Genomic DNA, 25,815 nt, shown 5'->3' with positions numbered 1-25,815 from the left:
AACAGAAGCAACAATGAGGCTTTTAACCCAGGGAGATCATGGCTGTCACTTGCCTAATACATCTATATGAATAAACATAAAGAGCTAAGATTAAGAAATTTGCCACATTTTAGAACCAGTATAATTTGTAAGCCTGCGTCTTCAATAATGATCTTACATCTCTCAACCCAAAATTCTTCTGAATATATTTTGAATATTCTTGGTAATCTTAAAATTCTGCACCATTATAAAATGTCAATGCAAATTGTTAGCTAATTTTGATATGTATACATTTTAAATAACTTAAATATCATAATTTTGTATGTATTGTTTCATATAAGCCAAATTTCATTGTATCTTGAAAAACAATATTTTGCTTAAAATATCATATTATAATTGAATTCCATTGATTTATTCTTTTTGTTTTAACTTTTCTCAGGCTGCTAAGTTGGCTATCACAGTGCAGTCCTTGGAGTCCCAATGGGGGACTCCGGATCAAGACGATCTACCCTGGTCTCCCGGTTGCCAATATTCAGAAGAAGTATTAGCAGAAGACATGACTCTCTTCCTTCTTCACCTTCCTCCAGTAATACAGTTGGTGTGCACAGTTCCTCTCCTTCCAGCACTAATTCAAGCTCAGGCAGCACAGGTAAACGGAGGAGCATATTTCGTACTCCTTCCATTAGCTTCCACCACAAGAAGGGGGGTGAGCCTAAACAAGAACCTACCAACCAGAACCTTAGTATTTCAAATGGTGCTCAACCTGGTCATGGCAGTGTGCAAAAGCTGAGTTTGGAAGAACACATTAAAACCCGGGGGAAACATTCTGTTGCTTGTAGTGGTTCACGGAATAAGAAGATAACAAGATCTTTGACAGAGGATTTTGAAAAGGAGCACTCAACCAATAAGAATGTTTTCATAAATTGCCTAAGTTCTGGAAAAAGTGAGGGGGATGATTCTGGATTCACAGAAGAACCAACTCGCCGTTCTGTTAAGCAGTCAACGAAGAAGCTGCTTACAAAATCTTTTTCCTCTCACTATAAATTTTCTAAGCCAGTTCCACAGAGTCAGTCCATTTCATTGGTACAACAGTCTGGATTCTCATTGGAAATTACACATTACCAAGAGAGAGAACCTGCATTAGTCAGAGCTTCTCCATCTTGCTCTATGGATGTAACGGAAAGGGCAGGAAGCTCTTTACAATCTCCATTGCTCTCTGCTGATCTTACAACAGTTCAGACACCTTCGGAGTTCTTAGCTTTGACTGAAGATTCTATGTCTGAAGCAGAAGCATTTCCTAAAAGTGGAAGCATAGCATCCCACTGTGGCAACTTTGGTCACAATGATTCTACCTCTCAATTCTCTTCCAATACTGCTGCTGTTACAAAGACAACAGAGCTTTTAGCAACTGCTCCCTGTGCAATTATGTCTCCTGGGAAATACAGGTTAGAAAGTCGATATAGCACTGAATCTAATTCCTTACCGGAAACTTCTGCTGCTATTCAGAAAGAAGTGTTATTGCAAATAACTGAATTATCTATGATGAATGGAAAAGACTCAGAGACTCACCTATCAGCAGATATGGGAAAAGAAGAACATACGGTATTACAAAATGGTGAGACAATGCTGGTGACAAGCTCTCCAAAGAAACTTGGATTTTATGAGCAAAATAAAGCAATAGCTGAACGTGTTAAAGGGATTCATCCTATTTCAGATTCAAGGATAATACCCTCTTCTGGTGATCACCATATTCTTAACAAAACATCATATGGATGTGACACAAATCCTGCCAAAGGTAGGCTAATTTTCTTTGTAGAATAAATGATACAAATTATATTCTCTTTGTAGAATAAATGATATACATTATAATTTGTTCAATTTTATTACTGCATTTCATGAGTAAATATCAGCTTCTCATTTTCTACCCTCTAACCTTTTTTTTTTAAGATTTATTTTATTATTTATGCATGCAAGAGCTGGGGTGTAGGCTAGCGGTGCAGGGCCGGGGTGAGAGGATTCACCTGAGACAGAATGGGGAGCAGAATAGGCAGGCAGATCTACTGCGATACTCTGCTGAGGGGAGCAGTGGGCAAGACAGGAGAGGTCTGCTGCTCCATGTGGGTAGCTCCCTGGTTGGGATCAAACTGGCTGCCTGTAGCTTCATAGTGCTGAGAATTAACCCCTTGCACCACCAGGGAAGCCTTCTAACATTCTTTTTTATTTGTAATTTATTTTAAATATTTTCTATACTTGATTTTAAACTTACTTCACTTGTATCATGCTGAAAATGTAATTCAACGATACTATTCAATTTTCTTGGTTATATTATACAAATTCTTACCCTCAGAGAAAAGTGAAAGGAAAATATTTTTATATACACTGCAACTTTATCTAAAATAAAAACTGTCTTTCTTTTTAAGTTCATTTTAGAGTACTGTTATTTCTAAGTGAAATGAATATATTCCAGTCTAAAGACTGTAAGAGAACTTTGTAAAATTTAAATTTTATTTCCTATTTTAACAAAGTTTTTATCATTAAATAGGATCCATGTTTCAGAATAATTAGTTGAATGTCTACATGCAACAGAATTGCAAGTTTCAAAATGCTGTACATGGAGCCTGGGGACACAAAAAAGCTTGCCTCTGTCATTAATTATCTGTGTGACCTTGGGTCCTTTCCCTTTGACTTAAAAGAAAGGGAATTGCCAGTCTGTTATTTAACAGAAAACTTTATTTTACTATAAAATTTCATTTGGGCCTCCCTGGCGGTGCAGCGGGTTGAGCGCAGCGCTGTGAAGCTGTGCGCAGCCCCTGCAGCACGGGTTCGATTCCCAGCCAGCCAGGGAGAAACCCACATGGCACGGCAAACCTCTCCTGTCTTGCCCGCTGCTCCCCTTAGCAGTGCTTTCCAAAGTCTGCCTGCCTGTTCTGCTGTCTGCTCTGTCTCTGGTGAATCTCTTACCCACCCACGCCTCTGGCCTGTACCCCAGCTCTTGTATAAATTAAATTAAATCTTTAAAAAAAAGTTTAAAAAAAGTCATTCAAGAAAATTGTTGAATTTATGCCATCCACTAGACTGTATTTGTGATTATTTGTCATTTTTTTTCTCTACTATGGTTATTAACTATCACTGCTGCTGATGCTGCTGTTGTTTCTGCTACTACTACCACTAACACCACACTACCGCTGTTACTACTAGTTCTCCCAGTATTGAATGATTCTTGTATCCCATTTAATGTTTTGTACATTTTCAATACATTTATTCATTTAACCCACAGATGATTGTAGTCAGTACTATTTTTGTAACCCATTTTACAGAGAGATATCAGGTACAGAGATTGGTAAATTGTGTGGCCAGATTCAGAGTTAGTAAATAATGCTTCAGGATTTGAACCCCATGATGTGTCAGACTCCTCAAATTGATGGAGTGATCACAACCCCATGCCTTGTTAACTTAGCAAATCTCCTTAAACTGTGTTTAACTTCCAAATAAAGAAAATAACAAGCTCATATTCCTGCCTAATTTGATACAACCATATTCCAGTTTTTTAATTTATCAAATGAAAATTAGAATTCTTATGTTTTAGGGAATAATTGGATGAGAGAGTAATTAATGTTTCTATTAATACCTAGCAGAGTTGGTTACTATTACCAGGAAAAATATTAGTGCACAGTTCTGATAGTTGTTGAAATGTTTCATGATGGTTGACAAAAAAGGACTTCAGTTAAAATAATAAATTTAAGTGAGAGTGCTGTTTTATATAAATAAACAAACCTAATAAAATAGCGAGGTATACTAGGAATTATATGTCAAGTTTGAATAGGGATGTAATCAGATTTAAAAAAATGTTAATAATCTTAAGATAATGTTTATTATCAAGCTAGTTCCTCTAGAATATATCAATTTTATTTTATTTGGGTTTGTCATATATAATATTTATTATCTTTATTTATGTTCTCTATACTCATCTTTTTCTTTTTTGTTATTTATATACTTTTTACATTATTGTTTATTCTCCTCTCAGGTGTAATTCCCATAAAATTACCACCACGGAGACACCCATGAATCATTATCATAGTTTCCTGTGCTCTTTGCTCTCCTGTTTTGATCCCTTCCTCTTCCCCTCCCAATCTATTTCCGATTTATAGTTTGCCTGATATTTTTGTCTTTTTTTTTCTGATCCTTTGTTTGTTTTCCCTATGTGCCTCCTATAAGTAAACCCATCTGATACTTTACTCTTTCCTTTCGACTTATTTCATAAAACATAAGACCTTCCAGTTCCATCCAAGTTGCTGTGAATGACATGAGTTTATCTTTTTGGTTGCTTAATAGTATTCCATTGTGTATATATACCACATCTTCTTGATCCAGTCATCTTTTGGTGGGCATTTAGATTGTTTCTATATCTTACCTATTGTAAATAGTGCTGCAATAAACATAGGGGTGCAGGTTTCCTTTCAAATTAATTACCTTTTGACCTTTGGGTAGATTCCTAGAAGTGGGGATTGCTGGGTCATATGGGTAGCTCCATTTTTAGAAGTTTGGGTGTCCACCACACTGTTTTCCATAGTGGTTGGACCAGTTTACATTCCCACCAGCAGTATAAGAGAGTTCCTTTTTCTCCACATCCTCACCAGCATTTGTTGTTATTTATTTTAATATGTACCAGTCTCACTTGTGTGAGGTGGTATCTCATTGTGGTTTTGATTAGCATTTCCCTGATTGTAAATGATGTTGAATATTTTTTCACATACCTGTGGCCATTTGCATTTCCTCTTTGGAGAAGTGTCTTTTTAGCTCTTCTGCCTATTATTTTTTACTGGATTGTTTGCTTTGTTTTTGTTTACAAGTGTGAACTCTGTTTATCTCTGAAATCAGTCCCTAGTCAGTTTTGTAGAGTGTAAATATTTTCTCCCAATTGGTAGGGTGTCTCTTTGTTTTGGTTATTGTCTCCTTTGCTATACAGAAGATTTTTAGTTTAAAGTAATCCCAGCTGTTTATCTTTTCCTTTGCTTTCTTTGCATCAGGGGATGAGTCTCTTAAGATGTTTCTGAGATGTATGTCATGGAGTGTTTTGCCTGTGTTTTTTTCTATATGTTTTATGGTTTCAGGTTTTATGTTCGTCTTTTTGAGTTGGTTTTTGTGCAAGGTGTGAAGTAGTAATTTACTTTAATTAATCTCATTTAATTAATCTAATTTAATCTGGTAATCTAGTTTAATTCTTTTGCATGTGGTGATCCACTTTTCCCAGCACCATTTGTTGAACAGATTGTCCTTGTTCCATAGCACTCAATATGGCAACTTTCAAGTTTTAAATGCATGAATTAATTTTCTGAAAGTCTAAATATTTTTGATTTGATTTGAAATTGTATCTGGCTACATTTTTAAACTTTTGATTTTGGCTCCTTCTTTGTACTTTAGGATTTATTTATACCTGCTTAATTACTTAACTATAATGTAATTGTGAAAATGATGATGATGATGATGATGATGATGATGATCACACTTTTGTACACTTAATATCTGCCAAAAATTTGTTAAGCCATTTATTTGTATGCACCATTTCTTTTAATATTAACAACAGTTTTATGTGGAAGTTAGTAACTAAGATTTAGGATTAAGTTAAATATATTAATGAAATCACATTGTCAGCAAATGGTGCAACTCAGATTGAAATATAGACAGTTTCAAAAGAAATAGCACAGAAAAGGTTGGGGAATTAATTATCCTGATATAGTTAGTTATAATTTAACATGATAACTTGTCTCAATTTCAAATTAATCTTGTATATATATTTTTTGGACATTAGTGAATGATAAACCTTTGTATTGTTGACAATTAATCTGTTAAACTAACATCTCAGAAGTCATTTAACACATTTCTGTAATTTCTCTGAATTTGCTATGTGGTGCCTATTCTTGAATCTTGGCTATTTAGTCATATTATCTACAATTTATAGAATATAGACACATAATGGAAATACTCTGGTAATTTTAACAAGGATAAGATGATATCAAGCTATCATTTATGGAAGTATTTATCTATTCTTCATATGGATTTTATAATTTGGAAGTTAAAAATTTAAAACTAATTAAGTATATATATTTTCATGTGAAGAGTTGCAGCACACACATAATTCTGTAATACTGAATTCATTTAGTATTTATAATAAGACATGTTCAAATGAGTATTTAATACATATCTGAAGATGTTAGACGTATAATTCCATCAAAACTAATCATGGAATTCTAAACTCTCATAACAATTCAAGTTTTATTCATTGGCTTAAGTTTCCTTTTCACTTTCCTTATTGCTTCCCCTTTTCTTTCTTTTTCTTTTTTTTTTGAAGATTATTTAAGTGATACCATTAAATATTTGTCTTTCCCTATATGACATTTCACTTGGTATAATGTCATCCAAATTCATCCACATAGTTGCTAATTACTGGGTTTACTTTCTTTTTTAGAAAAAGATGAATTATGTTCATTATCCATTTATCCCTTGATAGACACTTAGGCTCCTTCCATACCTAACTGTGAAGAAGGGAGTACAGATATATATATATATATTTTTAAATATTTTATTAATTTATTCATATAAGCACCGGGTACAGTAGGAAGCGCGGGAGGGTGAGAGAATTCACCAGAGCCAGAGCGGGGACAGAACAGGCAGACCGATGGGCGCGGCAGGAGAAGTCTGTCGCACCATGTGGGACCCTCACCAGCGGCTGGGGATCAAACCGGCGCTGCAGAGGCTGCGGGCAGCTTCGCAGACCAGTGCTCAACCGCTGCGCCACCTGGGGAGGCCCATACAGATATATTTTTAACATAATTTTGTTTACTTTGAATATATAATCAGATGTGGGATTGTTGGATCACATGGCAATTGTTTTTTAACTTCTTGAAGAAACTCCATGCTGTTTTCAGTAGTGGTTGTATCAGTTTACATTCCCACCACATTTCCAACACTTGTTATATTTTGAATTTTTGTTCATCATCATTGTAATGGATATAAGTATGTGATATTATGGTTTCAATTTGCAAATCACTGATGATTATTGATTTTGAGTACTTTTTCATGTATCTGCTAAGTCATTTGCAAATCTTCTCTAGGAAAATGTCTATGTCCTTTGTCCATTTGTTAATGTAATTATTTGATTTTGACTTACATTGTTGCTATTAAGTTGTGTGAGTTCTTTGTATATTTTGAATATTTGTTCCTTATTGGATATGTGGTCTACAAATGTTTTCTCCCAATCCTTAGGTTGCCCTTTCACTTTTCTATATAAAGGCTTTATAGTTTGAAGTAGCCCCACTTTTTTTTTTTCTTTATTGTTTTTGTTGTATTTGCTTTTGGTATAAAAGCCTAACAGTCATTACTAAGACCGATGTCAAGGAATTTATTTACTATGTGTTCTTATAGAAATTTTGCAGTTTCAGGTTTTATGTTCAAGTCATTAATCTATTGTGAGTTGATTTGTGTGCATGGTGAGGATTAGAATCCTGTTTCATTCTTTTGCGTGTGTCTATACAGCTTCTCCAAAACCATCTACTGAAGTTATCCTTTTCCTAATTCATATTCTTGAGTTTTTTTGAAAATCACTGCCCTTGTGTACATGGATTTATTTCTTGTCTTTCTATTCTGTTCCATTGATTTATGTGTCTGTTTTTATGCCATATACCAATTTGATTCCTATGTCTTTGTAATATAACTGAAATAAGGATGTTATGTAATTCCTCATTTTGTTATTCTATCAATAAATCAAGGTTGCTTTGGCTATTTTGTGTCCTCTGGTTCTATTTAAATCTTGTAATTGTTTTTTCTTTTTATATGAAAAATGCTATTGTAATTTTTTTAGCATTGTAATTTTTAATTTTCATCAGGATTGCATTGATTCTTTTTTTTTTTTTTGTGGGTGGGCAAGAATAAGGGTATAGGCCAGAGGTGTGGGGGTGAAAGAATTCATTAGAGAGAGAACAGAAAAGGTGGATTTATTGAAATACACTGTTGATGGAAGCATTGGGTAAGACAAGAGAGGTCTGCTGCACACCTTTTGGCAATGTTAATCTTCCAGTCCATGAGCATGGAATACCTTTCCACTTATTTGTGTTTTCATCATTTTTTTCCATTAATGTCATATAATTTTCAACTAAAGATCTTTTACTTCCTCAGTTAAATTTACTACTAAGTACTTAATTCTGTTTGATGCTATTATAAAAGGGATGATTTTCTTAATTTCTTTTTTGGTTACTTTAATATTTGAAGTTTGCATTTATAAATTATACTTATTTATGTGTTTTCTTTTATAATTATAAGGTAATATTTGAAGGGGATTAAGGGGTAAGTCATATCAATATTTGAGGGAAGTATATTACTGCAAAAGTGATCAAGTAAAAAGAGTTTCCGGGACTGGAGAATTTCTGTGATGTTCTGCAAAAAACAAGGGGACCACTGTTCCAGGGCAAATGGAAGAATGGGGATTCAGTAGAAGATGAGGTTGAAGGTTGAAAGATCAGCACTGGGGCCCCCAGCATTGGAGCAAATTGTAGGGTGATAAAGGAGGAACCTGAGAGACTACTGGAAAAACAACAGCTTTGTGACAGATGAAGTGGTTGTGATCATCTCTGTTTTTTTTAAGTGTATAATTCTTGTTATCATTGTAAAAGTAGATTGTGTGTTGATGGGGGAATGTTGAGTGGAAGTATCAGAGGCAGAGAACTATTATTACTGTAAGTATTGCAGTATTGCAGATAAGCATTGATAGAGTTTGTGCCAGATGTTGTGGGAGAGGTCAAAGAGGTGATCAGATTCTGTATACAATTTGAAAGTAATAACATAGAATTTGCTAAATGCAATTTTTTAAGATTCATTTATTTATGCATACAAGAACTGGGGTGTAGGCCAGAGGTGCAGGGTGGTGAGAGGAGTCACTGGAGACAGAGCAGGGAACAGAACAGATGGATCTACTGAAATACACTGCTGAGGGGAGCAGCGGGCGAGTCAGGAGAGGTCTGCTGTGCCATGTGGGTATCTCCCTGGCCAGTGAGGATCAAAATCATGCTGCAGAGGCTGTGGGTAGCTTCACACTGCTGTGCTTAACCCTTGTGCCACAAGGGAGGCCCTGCTAATGCAAATTATGTGAGGTATAAAGAAGGCAAGTATGTCTCCAAGGGTTTGGAGCTTCAAAGTGATACAATATTAACAAAATTAAGTTACCACTGACTCAAACATATTTATAATGTAAAATTTATATATGATATTAAGAGAGTCCCATTTGTGTTCAGTGAGAGGCGTTTATAAAAATTGTATTTAGGGCCTCCCCGGTGGCGCAGCGATTGAGCGCTGGGTTGCGAAGCTGCCCGCGGCCTCTGCGGCGCCGGTTCGATCCCCGGCTGCTCCCCAGCCACCGGAGGAGGGTCCCGCATGGCGCGCAGACCTCTCCTGCCGCCCGCTGCTCCCCTCAGCAGTGTACTTCGGTCCTTCTGCCTGCTCTGCTCCCTGCTCTGGCTCTGGTGAATTCTCTCACCCTCCCGTGCTTCTGACTGTACCCAGTGCATGTATAAACAAACAAATAAATAAATAAACAAAACATGCCTCTATTAAAAAAAAAATTGTATTTAAATACTTATATTGACTTTAATTAATTTTTCTTCAATAGTTCTTGCCAGTAGCCTCAGTCCAAATCGTGAAGGAAGATTTATAGAGAGGCGGCTGCGATCCTCATCAGAAGGAACTGCAGGGAGTAGCAGAATGATTTTAAAGCCAAAAGATGGAAATGCAGATGAAATTAATAGTCTAAGAAAACAAAGAGCAGGTTCATCATCTTCAAAAATGAACAGCATGGTAAGTTTATACATATGCATGCCTTCATATAATTAAACTGTGTATATCTGGCATATTCATGCCTCTTAAAAAAATGAAAACAGATAGACAATAGACAACTCATATTTAAAAGCAAAATTGTTCTCCATAGGAAGATTGCTTTCTTCTCAGATTACATGAGTGATGACAGATAGGAGTACATCATGATAACTACCCTAACTTGCCATCTTTTTCGCCCATGGATAGTTTGATATTCTCAATCTAGAACAAGACCCTTGTCAACAAAGCTAGGATGGATGCAGATCCTAGGATGAATGCAAACCTTGACACCATCATTTCATATCACGTTTCTACTCTATAGCTACTCTAAAATATGTCCTTTTTGTAAATTACAACTTATGCAGATACCAGCATAGACCCTTTAGTGGACTCTATTCTGCCTTTCCTTCCTTAGTTGCCCTTCCACATGGGGTGAGGAGCCTCGGGGGCAGGGTGATCTGCTCAGCAAAAGCTTTAACATTTTGCAGGTAATGAGACTCCAAATTCTTGACCCAAACGAGAGCCTGTGGATGAGGGTGGCAGTGTGGTTTATGTGTGGATGGCTGGGGCCTGAGCTTGCATTTGTGGACTGGGTTATCTTAGAGGCATATATATGAAGCTCCTTCATCATGTGAGCTAGAGCTAGGGTGACAACAGATGACAAAAGGACTGGAGCACAGGGGATCCACAAGGACTCAGGTCTCAAGAATACTGGGTGGGGGATATATGCCTTTGGCGTTCACTTTGCTTACTTTCATACAAATGTGTCTTCAGTAGTATTTTTGATTCATATGGTTTAAAGGGTTTTTTTAATATATTTTTTTTATTTATTTATGCATACAAGAACTGGAGTATAGGCCAGATTGCTGGAGGTGTGAGGGCTCACCAGAAACAGAGTGGGGAGCAGAACAGGAAGATTTACTGAAATGCACTGCTGAGCAAAGCAGCTGGTGAGACAGGAGAGGTCTGCTCTGCCACGTGGGTTAGCTCCCTGGCCAGGGATTGAAATCATGTGGCAATGGTTGGCAATGGCTTGATAGCATTGAGACTTAAACCCTGCACCTCCAAGACTTATTTTTTTTTTTAATGATCTATTCACCCAATTATCTCTTCATGGAGATATGTAAAAAATGCTCAAAGCTAAATTACTTATGATATCTCAGTGTATTTGAGATATTATGTTTCAAATGAAAATATTGGTTCATCTAATTCTGAAATTGTTCTGTAAAGATGCCTTAAGTAACTGAGGCAGCACTGACTGATAGCAAATCTATTGTGCTTTGAAGTTAATCTAAGTACTAGCCCTTAGATTAGGCTTGCCCAGATTTTTTTCTTGGTGAATCAGTAACTACAAAAGAATTGATGATGGGCTTCCCTGGTGGCGCAGTGGTTGAGCACCGTGCTGTGAAGCTGTCCGCAGTCTCTGCAGCGCTGGTTCGATTCCCTGCTGGCCAGGGAGAACACCACAAGGCGCAGCAGACCTCTCCTGCCTCGCCCGCTGCTCCCCTCAGCAGTGTCTTCGATCTGTCTGCCTGTTCTGCTCCCCTCTTTGGCTCTGGTGAATTCTCTCACCCTCCCACGCTTCTGACCTGTACCCCAGTTCTTGTATAAGATAAATAAATCTTAAAAAAAAAGAATTGATGATAATGGGGCTTTTGTTTCTAGTATACAAAAAAATGATTTTGTGTGAATCTTTATATTTGTATATACATAACAGTATTTTATTATGTTTCATATTATTGCTGTTTTGTGCATTGGAAATATTGTTGCAATTAATGTTTTTATGTAAGTAAATAACTAGTTAAAGAAAATTACTAATTGATGCAAAAATTGGAAGTATTGATTAATGAATTATGAAACATTTATCTTCATGGGATTTCAATTGTTCCTTTATGGAGAGGTATTTATATTGTTAATGATTGTACACTCTGTATTATATTTGCCTGAAGTTTAACCTTTTACATTTTGTGTTTTTTGTATTATATTTAAATTATTACAGCATCACAAAATCACCATTCTCAGATACACTTTCAAGCATTAGGGAACATTAGCATTTTTAGCAATAGGAGACATTAGCATTTATTATTTACTGCACAATAGACTACATTCTCAGTTTGATACACATTAAAAATCAGATATTTTGGCATTAAATAGGATATTGCAGGCTAGATAATATTCAAGAAGTTGCTCTGGTGCCCAGTAGGCTTAACTATTATGTGAAGCTACATCCCTGGAGAGTTACAGAGTATCTTTAAACTGAGGTCTAAAAGATAAGGCTAGGGGGTCTCCCCTGGTGTCACAGCGGTTGAGCGCTGGGCTGCGAAGCTGCCCGCAGCCTCTGCCGCACTGGTTCAATCCCCGGCCACCGGTGAGGGTCCCACATGGTGTGACAGACCTCTCCTGCCATGTCCGCTGTTCCCCTCAGCAGTGTATTTCATCAGTCTGCCTGTTCTGTTCCCTGCTCTGGCTCTGGTGAATTCTCTCACCTTCCTGCACTTCTGACTGTACCCAGTGCTTCTATAAATAAATAAATAAATAAATAAATAAATAAATAAATAAATAAATAAATAAATCTTTAAAAAAATAAAAAAAAATAAAAGATAAGGGTAGGGTACCAAAGGAAAAAGTTAAGGTACTGGATAGACCAATTATGTATAGAAATAATGTCATTTTCAATGGCAGAATCAAGAGAAGCATAATATATTCTTGGAATAAATGTTTTTCTTGTTCAATTGAATAAAGAGCTAATCTAACTACAGTTTGATATAACTCAAGTCTAGATTACAGGTGTCATATCATTTCATATTTAATTTAAATATAATATTAAGATAGCAAAAAAGTGATAAGATGATAATGATCTCTAGACAAGAATATGATAAGATTTGTTAGGAAGATATGAAGAAAGATCAATAAATTGGAGGAAGTTTCAGTTCTAATAAGGATAGATCAAATTACTTGGATAGTACTTCAGTGAAAAAGAATTATACACAATGGTACAATAATCTGTGGTGGTGGCATTGGATGAGTAGGTGGTGGGTGCACTAGAGTGGTAATATCTGATGGGGGTATTTCAGTATTACTTCTAGCTAAATAAATAAGTGATAAATAAATATATAAATAGATAGAATTATACATAAAAAAATAAAAGAAGTAGGCTAAATATTGAAGTAATTGAAGAACAGAAATTTCTTTGCCAAACTTAGAGAAAAGTTTGAATTCATAAAGATAACCAGATATTGAAGCAACTTAGTTTCACTTCTCCTAACGATGGCATTTGTTCTAGTTACTATACAATTAGACTTTAGTATCAGAACTTTCTTGGAGATGGAGGGAAAAAGTCACCTAGAAACATCCTAAGTAAGAAGTCTTTAAATGATTTTGTTTTTGTTTTGTTTTTTTTTTGAGGGGGGGACTTTTTATACATTTTCAACAAATGTCTATGCTATGATGTAGGTGTTCCACTAGATGGCAGGATTACACCATTGTTACAGTAGGGAAAGGTTATCAGGTTGAAACAAACTTGGTTAAAATATACACGTTTACTAAATTACAGGTAAAACTTGTTGAAATAAATGAATGACATGTATGAGTTTCCAAGAAGCCTGTCAAAAATTATGACTTTCCTGTTTTCTTTTGGATTTCACAACTAATCATCATTCAATTAATTTACATTCTAATGGTTGATGAAAAATTTATAACTTAATTATATAACACAGCAGTTTAAGGTAGAAATGCTGCAGTTATTTAGACACATTTGACTTCATTGAAACAGGTATCATATATTTCAAAAATTAGAGTTTTATTTATGAAAAGTCTTTTTCTTAAATCCAAATTCTAGCATTTCAAAGTAATTTAAGCGAATATATGTAGTTGTGAAAATATTTATAGTTTTGTTACTATTTTCTTTTAGCTTTATCATGACAATAACATGCATTTTTATCACTTATTTTAACCAAGGGGCTACTTAATGCTTAACATCTGTTATCACCTTTAGTCTTCACAATATTATGAACCAAGTGAAACTATTATTAATCATATTTTCAAATGAGAAAAATTAAGGCACTGAGAAGATAATCAGCTTGTCCAAAAACACATGCAGAAATAGCAGATATAGAATATGGATTTATAGCCTACATATAGCCTTTATTTATTTATAAGTTTTTTTTTTTTTTTTTTTTTTAGATTTATTTATTTATACAAGCAGTGGGTACAGTCAGAAGCGCGGGAGGGTGAGAGAATTCACCAGAGCCAGAGCGGGGAGCAGAGCAGGCAGAAGGACCGAAGTACACTGCTGAGGGGAGCAGTGGGCTGCAGAGAAGTCTACGTGCCATGCGGGACCCTCCTCTGGTGGCCAGGGAGCAGCCGGGGATTGAACTGGAGCTGCAGAGGCCATGGGCAGCTTCGCAACCCAGCGCTCTACCGCTGCGCCACTGGGGAGGCCCTACATATAGCCTTTAAACCCTACATTCTTTGGGGATAAAGCAGCAGTCTTAACAATTTTTTCATTTTCCTTCCGTTCATTACATGTAATGAGAGTAAGACATTTAAGGCAACTTTACTTTCTCTCAGTTTATACTAAAATCCTCTGTATGGAACACAAACACATATCCTCAAAATTAGTATATATTATGGACTTAAAAGGTGGTAGCATGGGCCTCTCCTGGTGGTGCAGCGGTTGAGCGCTGCATTGTGAAGCTGCCTGCAGCCTCTGCAGCGCCGGTTCCATCCCTGGCCACCGGGTGAGGGTCCTACATGGTGTGACAGACCTCTCCTGTCTCACCCCCTGCTCCCCTCAGCAGTGTACTTCGTCAGTCTGCCTGTTCTGTTCCCCGCTCTGGCTCTGGTGAATTCTCTCATCCTCTCGGGCTTCTGACTGTACCCAGTGCTTGTGTAAATAAATACACGAATAAACAAACAAATAAATAAATCTTTAAAAAAAAAAAGGTGGTAGCACTTCTTGAAAAATGGTATACTCAGCTATCAAAAAGATGAAATCTTGCCATTTGTGAAAACATGTATGGAACTGGAGGGGATTATGCCAAGAAAAAATCAGTTGGAGAAAGACAGATAATTGGATGATTTCACTCTGGTGGAATATAAAGAAACTAAACAAAAGAACAAACAAAGCAAACCCTTACAATCTGATTGCAGAACTAAGGCACCCAGAATGGGAGGGAGGGAAGGAGATGGTAGCAAAGAGGAGAGGAGAGCCCAGTGGATGATGATGGAAGAATGCTGGGACTTTGCTGATGGGTATAGTGTGGTAACATACATCTGAGAAGAGGTGACCCTATGCCCCATACATACCATGTATGGTGTTATAAGCCACTGTGACCTCAATAAACATAGTGGGAAAAATGGTATTAATTTCTTTACTGATTAATAGATCATCAATAAAGCATCTTGGTTACATACAAGTGATAATACTCATACTTAGTAGGGACTGGGTATTTTTATTTTTTTAAAGAGTTATTTATTTTATGCATACTAGAACTGGGATGTAGTCCAGAAGTGCAGGGGTTGAGAGGATTCACCAGAGACAGAGTGGGGAGCAGAATTTCTACTGAAATACACTGCTGAGGGGTGTAGTGGGCAAGACAGGAGAGGTCTGCTGCACCATGTGGGTTAGCTCCCTGGACAGGGATCGAAGTCGTGCGGCAGTTTCTGGAGATAGCTTGATAGCACTGTGTCTTTAACCCCTGTGCCACTAGGGAGGTCCGAATTGTGTTCTCTTGTATGATTTATAGGATTTTATTTCTACCTGTAGGTATGATTCTGTTTAGATGCTGAGAGTTCTAGAATGTACTAATTGGTTATCTATATCATAGCTAACCTGCATGCAAAACCACTCTAGTGTTTTTATACATATCCCCCTAAATATTTCAGTCTGTAAGGGAATGGGCAGGATGTATTAACTCTTTAAACGACATGGGGAAATTTTTCCTTGCTTAAATTTATTACAAGAAAACAGTATATCTGGAATAATTTGGTAAGGATTGCATTAGTATGTTTTCAATCTGCTTTAAAGACATTCCTTAATTTTCCTTTTCTGAATTACTTTCCTTAGGATGGTCCAAACATTGTTAAAAACTTTTCTAGAAATAGGCTCTTTCATTCCAGGACCTTTCTTTAGACTATGGTGTATAAATGAAAAAAGGTAAGGATCGTCATGGTTTCTCTAACAGTTTTGCACAGTGTAGTCAAACCTTAAATATTTGTAACATCACCCTGTTCTTAGATTAATTAATGTAAGGATAAATTCATATGTAATGGAAATATAGAGGATCTGGCATCATTATAGCAAAGAAAGAGCCTGAATATATCATCAGTACAAGCTAGCTTATGTGCTAGCAAATAATCTCTGAATCATAGTGACATTATAATTTGAGTTTATTTTTCACTCAGGCTACTTGTTCATTCTGGTTGTTGCCAGGGTTTCTGTTCAATCTCCTCATTCTATAGCTAGGGTTTTGAAGCAGCTGCCATTGTAAACCTTGCATTTCACTATGGCCAGAAGAGATCTCTACAGGGCCCAGTAGTAGATACTCTGATATGTGAGAGAGTCACTGCCCTTCTACTCATAACCCATTGACTAAATATAATTGTGTGTCTCAAACTAGCCACAATAGGGGACAAGAAGAACGCTCTCCTGTTGTGTTTAAAAGGTGCTGGTGGACTTTTATATTCCCCAATATTTTTTTTTAATCTTAGTTCTTTTATTTTAAAGACTTATTTATTTATGCATACAAGAACTGGGTACAGGCCAGAGGTGTGGTGGGTGAGAGGATTTACCAGAGACAGAGTGACAAACAGAACAAATGAATTGACTGAAATACACTGCTGAGGGGAGCAGTGGGCAAGACAGGAGAGGTCTGCTGCACCATATTGTTAGCTCCCAGGCCAGGGATCGTATGTACACATGCTGCAGTGGCTGCATAGTATGACGTCTTAACCCTTTGCGCCACCAGGGAAGCCCCATCTTAGTTCTTTTAATTAAGTGAATTTTCCTGCTTCTTCTTCTTACCCTTTTGACCAGTGTGATCAATGGATCCTGATGTTATACCTTACACTGTTCTGATTATGGAGATTGAAAAAATGAAAACATCTCTGAAATTGAAGGACTCATTCATCACCAGAACTTTTGTCCTTTCGTGTGTTCTCTTCCTCATTTATTGGCTTGAGATATATATTTAAATTAACTTTATTTGACTTGATTTCTGGGAATCCTACTATAATTGGAAGGATATATTTTTATTACATTAAAAATATGGCTTGAATGCTGTGTTATCTTTAGATAACTCAGCAAAAGCATCCAAAAGTTGCCCTAAACTATTTGTGGTAAATGGTGCTGACAGCATTCATTTATGGCTAGTTTTTGTCTGACATAGCATACTTTCTCTTATTTCAATTTTGGCATCCTGCTGCCTTTTTGTAGAAACTGTGAATGACATAGTAAAAACACAAGCTGTAGGACTTCTTTGGGAAAAGAATAAACCAGATTTGTATCTGAGAAAAAATGCAGTTACTTTTGGATCATTAACATCTCATATCTTACTTTAATTCTTTGGTGTATTGAAATGCAAAATGTTGACATTATTGATAGTATTTGAATAATCAAAATTGATTTAAACCATATGTTATTCAAACACTTTACTGTGCATTCACTTTCACTTGTTTCTTCCTTATTAGTTTTTTCTTTATTTATTCACCCATTCAACAATTTATGTATTGATTTCAATTAATATTTATTGAGATTATACTCTGAAGATGCAAAAATGAAAGATACCACACTTGAGCACTTTAGAGTTCCAGAGCAGGAGAAATGAAAATAATCTTGTCAATACAACAAATTTGGCCATTTTGGCAATCTTAAACTCAGAGTGGGAGTGGTGTGCTTCATTTGAGTTTAGACCAGGAATAACAAAATTTAAAAGGAGTAGAGGTGGGCATGTGAACTCCTCTATCCCTAATTTACATGGACTGTACCTTTCATACTCAATTGATATTATTACATGTAACTGTTACTTCTTTTTTTTTATTTTTTTTTATTTATTTTTTTTTTTATAGAGGCATGTTTTTATTTATTTGTTTGTTTGTTTGTTTTGTTTATACATGCACTGGGTACAGTCAGAAGCGCGGGAGGGTGAGAGAATTCACCAGAGCCAGAGCGGGGAGCAGAGCAGGCAGAAGGACCGAAGTACACTGCTGAGGGGAGCAGCGGGCGGCAGGAGAGGTCTGCGCGCCATGTGGGACCCTCCTCTGGTGGCCGGGGAGCAGCCGGGGATCGAACCGGCGCCGCAGAGGCCGCGGGCAGCTTCGCAACCCAGCGCTCAACCGCTGCGCCACCGGGGAGGCCCGTAACTGTTACTTCTTATGTCCTTTGCCTATTTTCACTCCTGAGGCCTAACTGCTAATGCTGAGCAGGGAGTCTGAGGAGCAGTATGCCAATAAGTATGAAAGTATGATATTCATTTAAAAGAATCAGCTTCAAACACACTACTTCTATCATCTACCAGGCAACAGAGCTCATTTGGCCTTGCTAAATATACGAGCATCCACTCTTCCGTTTTGTGGCTTGAAAGTTGTTCCATGTTAAAATCAAGAGCAAAGGAAATAAGATGTAAAGAATATATAATTTAAGAAATTTCTTCTCATAGACCTAAAATCATAAATGAGACTTTCAAGTATGTAAAAATATTAATGTTCTTTTGAGAGCTAAAATAATGATGTCAGCTATTGTTGTAATTCATTGCTAGTGGAATTAAAGTAAATATTGCATACCATGACATCTGAAGAGGTGTGAACCTATATTCTAAATAATATACAGGGTTGTAAACCAATATTACCACAATAAAAATAATACAATTTAAAAAGGGGGGTGCATGTGGATATTATTGGAATATTTCATGTGGGTGTTTAACTCACGCTGATAATTTTGCTTGTTATAACATAATCTAAAACATATAATTTTCAAATTTCTTTAAATGTGTTATTTATATAACGGAAGACACATGAATGTCTAAAAAATAAGTTGTAGGCCTTCTGGTGACACAAGAAGTTAAATACAGCACTACAAATCTCTTGGCAGCCACTACAGCACGAGTCGTTCCCTGGCTAGGGAGCTACCCACATGGTGCGGCAAACTTCTCCTGGCTCCCTGGCTGCTCCCTTCAGCAATGTATTTCAGTAGATCCGCCTGTTCTGACCCCCACTCTGTCGCTGGTGAATCCTCTCAAACCCCCCTCCCACACCTCTGGCTTACACTCCAACTTTTGTATGCATAAATAAATAAATGAATAAATCTTGAAAAATTAAAAATAAGTTGTAGTCAAATTTATGTTAAAGGTGATATTTTTACTTTGTTAATTTTTTCACTTTCATGCATTTTATTTATTTTTCATTTTTTTATTCAGGTCATATTGATATAAAACAATGTATATGATTTAGAGGTAAAGGATCACACCCTTCAAGTGTGTATTACCACACCACACCCATCACTGTGGCACCAGTAGTCTTCCACCATGGTCCAAGATGCCCTCTCCCCACTTTGTTCTGCTCTTCTTGCTCCCCTTCTAGTATCCTCAATTGTATAGTCAAATTTCTAGAGTGATTTTTAAAATTTTTTAATTAATTAATTATTTTCTTTTTTTATAGTGTACTTATTTCTTTTTTTAAAATTAATTTATTTATACAAGCATTGAGTACAGTCAGAAGCGCGGTAGGGTGAGAGAATTCACCAGAGCCAGAGTGGGGAACAGAGCAGGCAGAATGATGAAATACACTGCTGAGGGGAGCAGCGGGTGCAGGAGAGGTCTGCGTGCCATGTGGGACCCTTGCCTATTGGCAAGGCGCTGCAGAGGCTGTGGGCAGCTTTGCAAGCCAGCGCTTGACCGCTGCACCACTGGGGAGGCCCTAGATATTTCTTAAATCCCTTGCAAATTTTTTTTATAGATTTATTTTATTTATGCATGCAGGAACTGGGGTGTAGGTCAGAGATGCAGGGGGTGAGAAGATTCACCAGAGACAGAGTGGGAAGCAGAACATGCAGATCTACTACTGAGGGGAGCAGTGGGTTGAGCAGAAGAGGTATACTGTGCCATATGGGTTAGCTTCCAGGCTGGGGGTAGAACTCATGCTGCAGTGGCTGAGGATAGCTTCAGAGTGCTGAGACTCAATCCCTTGAACCACCAGGAGGCCCTCTCTTGCATATTTTTTAAAGATTTATTTATTTATGCATACAAGAACTGGGGTACAAGCCTGAGGTGTGTGTGTGGAGTGCTGAGAGAATTCACCAGTGACAGAGTGGGGAACAGAACAGGCAGATCGGCTGAAATACATTGCTGAGGGGAGCAGCGGGTGAGTCAGTAGAGGTCTGCTGTGCCATGTGGGTAGCTGCCTAACTGGGGATCGAACTTGTGCTGCATTGGCTGCGGATAGCTTCATAGGTTGCATCTCAACCCCTTCCAACACCAGGGAGGCTCTCTCGTGCATATTTTATTTAGTGCAATTCACTTCATTTCTTATAAACTTTCAGATTTAGAATTACCTTTCAAAAATAGAATTGGAGGGCCTCCCCGTGGCGCAACAATTGAGCGCTGGGTTGCGAAGGTGCTCGCAGCCTCTGCAGCGCCAGTTCAATCCCCGGTTGCTCCCCGGCCACGGGCGGACCTCTCCTGCCGCCCGCTGCTCCCCTCAGCAGTGTGCTTCGGTCCTTCTGCCTGCTCTGCTCCCAGCTCTGGCTCTGGTTAATTCTCTCACCCTCCCCCGCTTCTGACTGTACCCAGTGCTTGTATAAATATAATAAATAAATAAATATAATCTTTAAAAAAATAGAATTGGAAAATAATAGTATTTCATTCTTTCTTTTTTTCTTTGTGACTTTTGGGATGTGTCATTTTCATTTAGACGCTGTCACAGTTTGTATTATTGATGCACAAAATTATGACTAGCTTATTCATAGAGTTTTAAGATATTGGAGTAAATAAGTAAAGTTTCAGTACCTTAGTACTGTTGCTCTTCATACAGATCACATGAGAATGTGTATAGTACCTAAAATTTTCCCTGTATGGTTAAATTATTCAAAAGTAATTAGTGTCTTAGACTGTTGGGGCTGTTGTAACAAAATATCACAGATGGCCAGCTTATAAATTACAGAAACTTATTATGTTTCGAAATACTGGAATCAAGGAGTCAGTAGCATGATTCCTTCTTGCTGGTGGATGGAGCTACAAGTCTCTCTGGAGCCTTCTTTACACAGGAACTAATCCCTTTCATGAGGGCTCTACTCTTACGACTTACCTTCCAAAGTCAGCACATCCTTATACCATCAACTTGGGGATTATAATTTCAACATATGAATTTGGAGGGAACACACTTTCAGATCACAGCAATATGTAATTGTGTTGTAACAATAACAGTATGAAGCAATACATGTGGACTGCCTTATTAAAGATAATATATATTTCTGTTTATTTTTGCTTAATAAAAAAGTAAGGAGAGTAAGAAAAAAGTTGAAGTTTTTTCTCTAAGCATAGTACATCTAGGGTAGGCATTTATATATGTCTATATATATATATATATATATTAGAAAATTCATATTGTTTACTTTTTACCTGTGGGGTTAAAATACAAAATACAAAAACATTCATTTTTTAATTGTCTCAAATTTTCTTAATTTCTGTGAGAAGAAACTATCTTATGCCTGATTTAGATGACCCTGGGTGCTGGCACAGATCCCACAGCCTGAGAAGAGAGTATTTGTCATTTCAGGATTTGTGACAAATCTCTGACCATCTTAACAGCTGCATAATCTGTAACACAAAATTGACCTTGAGTAAACAAAGTACATTTTCTGAGACAATAACTATTGGAATTTGACATTTAAACATTATTCTAGTTAGACAATGAAAATAATTGTTAGAATTATTCTATTATTTTTTAATTTAAATGCAACATATTACATTAATTTTAGTAAAAATTAAGCAAAACAAATTTTGACTTCCTTTGTCAAGAAATATATTATTCCAATAGAATTATATCTGATATTAAACATTAAAATAGTTTATAGAAATAGCAAATATTTTACAATATTAATACTGTTTTTCAAATAATTTGAAGATTGAGGCAAGTAGATATTATTTCACAAATTTTTATATTTGAAATGTTGGGATAAAAAGGCGTGATTTACAAATGAAACATGTATGAATATTTCATGTGTTTCCTATGTGATGATGTTTTTGTTTAGTTGTTCCTAAGTTAGATTTCATTATATCACTTATTACTTAGTTCATCATCATTTACTCTAGTGCTAAAAGTTTCTTCTGAAATACCTCCTTTGTTTATATCTTATTGTTCTTGTTATAACCAATTAAAAAAAATCTTAAGTAGCCTTTATTTTAGTTTTTTTCTTAGGGCTTTATTATATATATTTGTAATCACCTTAAATTTTATTTTTATTTATTTTTGAATTGAAGTAATGTTAAATTGTAACATTACATAAGTTTCAGATGTGCATCAATACAAACCAACATCTGTATATACTACATTAAAGTTCACCACCAAAAATCCAATTCTTTCCTTCATTTTCTTTCCCCCTTTACCCTTTTGGTAGCCACAATTGGCTTGATAGTCTACCATTACAAAATTATGATTTTAATACTCAGCCAGTTATCTTCTACACTATGCAATGACTAGTTTATATGTTAGAGCTGAGGCCCCAAAATTTTATTGTCAAGAGAGACTTACTTAAATAAAACTTTTATCCCTTGTAAAGGCACAAGTACAGCAAAGAGAGATCTGGGATAGCTTCCAGTTCCCCAGGAATTTTAATAAGGCGTTCTTCTACATCTGATGACTCTGGTCCATATTGTTGGTTGATTTTTGGTTTGTTAGATATGCACAATCATCTCGTTTATACAGAAGGAGCCAATTCAATAAGGAATGTTTCCATTTTTTTTCTTTGTAAGTGTAGTCACCTTGCTGTACATAATATCCCCAGAATATATTATGACTGGGAGTTTTAAATGTTTAGCCACAAAAAAACACCTTTATTTTATAATTATGAAGTTTATATGGACATAATCCAGGGAACCACATTGCACATGTTACTACATTCCAGCTTTATATTTCATAAACCGTCCATATAACTAGTCATATTTTGCTAAAAGCAGTCCACAATAAGCTCTCTTACTAGTGAAACATTTGGTCTGCCAGTTCGTTAGGACTCCATTTTCCCCTGCAAGAGACAAAATGGATCATAAATCAGCTGCTTTTCCTTGGCACTGAGTATAAAGTTTAAAGACTCCTCTCAAGTGAGAGCTGTCCTGTTCACTCCTAATTTTTACCCATAACTTTCATATGTCTTCTGATCTTATAGATGTGTGTGCCCCTGAATTGTTTTAAAGTAGTTAATTTCTACTAGTTTTTTTTTCTTTCTAAAATTTATTTTCTTACATAATTATTAATTTTCAGACAAAAGATCAGGAAATAGACAAAACCTTTTTACTAGTTTTTATTTCAGTCTCTCATCTTATAACAGTACTTCGTCAGTGTGTCACTTTTCTCCCCTTCAGTTTCTCCTCTATCTTTTCATTGTTGTCAGTTTATAACTGTCAACTTTTTCATTCTTGGGGAAAACAGACAAAAAATATATTTTCCAATATCCTGCCTTTTTAAGTGTTCTCCATCTTTTTGCTCTTTGTCCCTACAAGGAAAACAGTTCTGAAAGAATAGCCTTCTTTTGCTATATTAATTTCCTCACTGCCCACGAACTCCTCAATTTCATGTGTTTTATCTACTATATTACAATTTCTTGATGTTAGCACTATTGGTATTTTCTCGGTGATAGTCTTTTGTTGGGAGTAGAGAAATCACCCTATCCATTGTAGGATGCTGAATATCCCTGACTCCTATCTATTAAATGTAGTTAGAGCCCTTGAGTTGTAACAGCTAAAAACTACCTACAGATACAGATATTGCCAAATAGTGGCACAAATTGTTCCTAGTGGAGCACTACTCAAAAGTCATCAGTGACTTACCCAGTTTTATGTTCTTTTTATTTTTTTTTTTGAAGATTTAGTTATTTATGTATACAAGAACTGGGACACAGGTCAGAGGTGTGGGGGTGAGAGGATTCACTAGAGACAGAGTGGGGGACAGAACAGGCAGATTGACTGAAGTACACTGCTGAGGGGAGCAGCAGGGAGACAGGAGAGGTCTGCTGTGCCATGTGGGTCACCTCTCTGGCGGGGTATCAAACTTGTGCTGCAGTGGCTGTGGTTAACCCCTTGTGCCATCAGGAAGACCCTTCATGTTCTTTTTTTTTTTTTTTTATAATCTTCATCTTTCTGTATTTCTCTTTAGTATCTAATACTGGTGAAGACTATATACCTCAACACTTCTTTGTGCACTGTTAACTTTCCACTGGTGGTTCTCTCCTTTTCTCCTTCCTGAAAACTTTGCAAACTTTTCCTTTACAGTTCACTATAAAACAGCTATTCCTTGGCATTGAATCTTTGACCCTCTTGCCTTTTACTTGTTTTTAAACTATCCTATCTAAAAACTTAAGATGTAGTTGACATCATTTTAGTTTTCAATGAAAAGGCTGGGGATCTCTATTACATTAGATCTGACAAAATCAGAAGGCACTGAAAAGCACAGTGTATTGAATTATGGAAATATCATAGGGCTTGTGAAAGATCTGTTTGAATAAGAAAAGTAGCTAAATCACTGAGGACTGAAGCTTTGGAATGACTGTAGAGAAATATGCAGTTAATTGACTTTTGCCCTAATAGTGGTTTTTCTCACGTTGTTTCCCCCTTATCTATATAACACTCCTGTTTCTGTTTTTATACATATGTATTTTAACTTCCACTTGAGATATTTCAGTAATTCTTAATCCCACCCCCACATTTCTTAAGTTACCAGAGAAGCACCAATTATACTACTTACAAGAGGATCCGCGCTAGAGTCACTGAAGTGCATTGCTGTAATAAGTTTTCCCTCACTGTTATCACCCAACTCTATGCTTTTTTTTTAATTATTATTATTCTTTTCAAATTGACAGTTGAGCAAAAGACAGTGACAAAACTTTTGGACATTGTGCAAGCAGGATGTATATGACCTTTCAGGAAACTTGGCAACTCCCAGAAAAGCACACATTGCCCACTTCTGCCCTGCGCTATGGTCTCTGCACTTGTGTTTTCTGCTTTGTCTCCTTCAGAGCTTCCTGTGGATTGTGCCTCAGGCACCTCTGGCTTTAGTCCAAGAGGAACTTATGATACCCAGAGTGTATGCAAGGCAGGACAAGGGAGAGTTTTAAAGCATGCCTTCAAAAAGGAAGGAAAAAAAAAATACGTTTAGGTCCTAAAATATAAAATGTAGTAATTTAATTAATATGTAGAATATTCATAAAAACTTAAATAGCTTTCTTGCATTTTCATATATGTTCACTCTTCCTCCTCCCAAGTGCCATTGGTGTCTTTTAATCTTTGATATAAGAATATGCATTTGTTTTCTCTTCACAAAACATCTCCAGGATCAAAGCACACTGTTCAAAAATCAAAGGCAAACTATTTCTCCTGACACACAGACATGATCAAAATAGATAAATTTATAGAATAGGAATTCTTTTTATGTCAGTGCAGAAAGATTTTAACTTTTTATTCTAAGCAAGTATGTTGTGATGAAAGGAGCAAGCAATTTGGAAAAGGACACCAAATTCCAGTTTCATCTATTTCACCTAATAATACTGCCCACCACATAGAACTGAAGGATCAAATAATGTATTTTATGTGAAAAGACTGTAAATTTTGAGTATGATACTGATGAAAATGGCACTTTTTTAAATGACATGGATCAAAGACAGAATTTAAAATTAAAATAGTATTGCCTTTTAAAGTAATCATTTAGAAAGAAAAACATTTAATAAGTCAAATACACATCTAAAATATATCTTACAATGATAGCAAGTTGAGT

General features: G+C 36.3%; 1 protein-coding gene across 2 annotated transcripts in view; it reads left to right on the top strand.

Annotated features, from left to right (window-relative positions):
- Positions 1-459: 459 nt before the first annotated feature.
- CCSER1 (coiled-coil serine rich protein 1) overlaps positions 460-25,815 on the top strand; it is a gene marked incomplete at both ends in the record, with an annotated part of 1,131,842 nt that continues 1,106,486 nt past the window's right edge. For both annotated transcript variants that reach the window (XM_084233722.1, XM_084233723.1), the window contains 2 exons: positions 460-1,774; positions 9,638-9,822. In XM_084233722.1, the coding sequence (XP_084089848.1) occupies positions 460-1,774; positions 9,638-9,822 (1,500 nt within the window). The remainder of the gene's footprint in view (positions 1,775-9,637; positions 9,823-25,815) is intronic.

Source organism: Talpa europaea, assembly GCF_964194135.1.
Source record: "Talpa europaea genome assembly, chromosome: 5".
Taxonomy (NCBI): domain Eukaryota; kingdom Metazoa; phylum Chordata; class Mammalia; order Eulipotyphla; family Talpidae; genus Talpa; species Talpa europaea.
The sequence above is the reverse complement of the archived record's forward strand: the minus strand, read 5'-3'. Positions and strand labels throughout refer to the sequence as shown.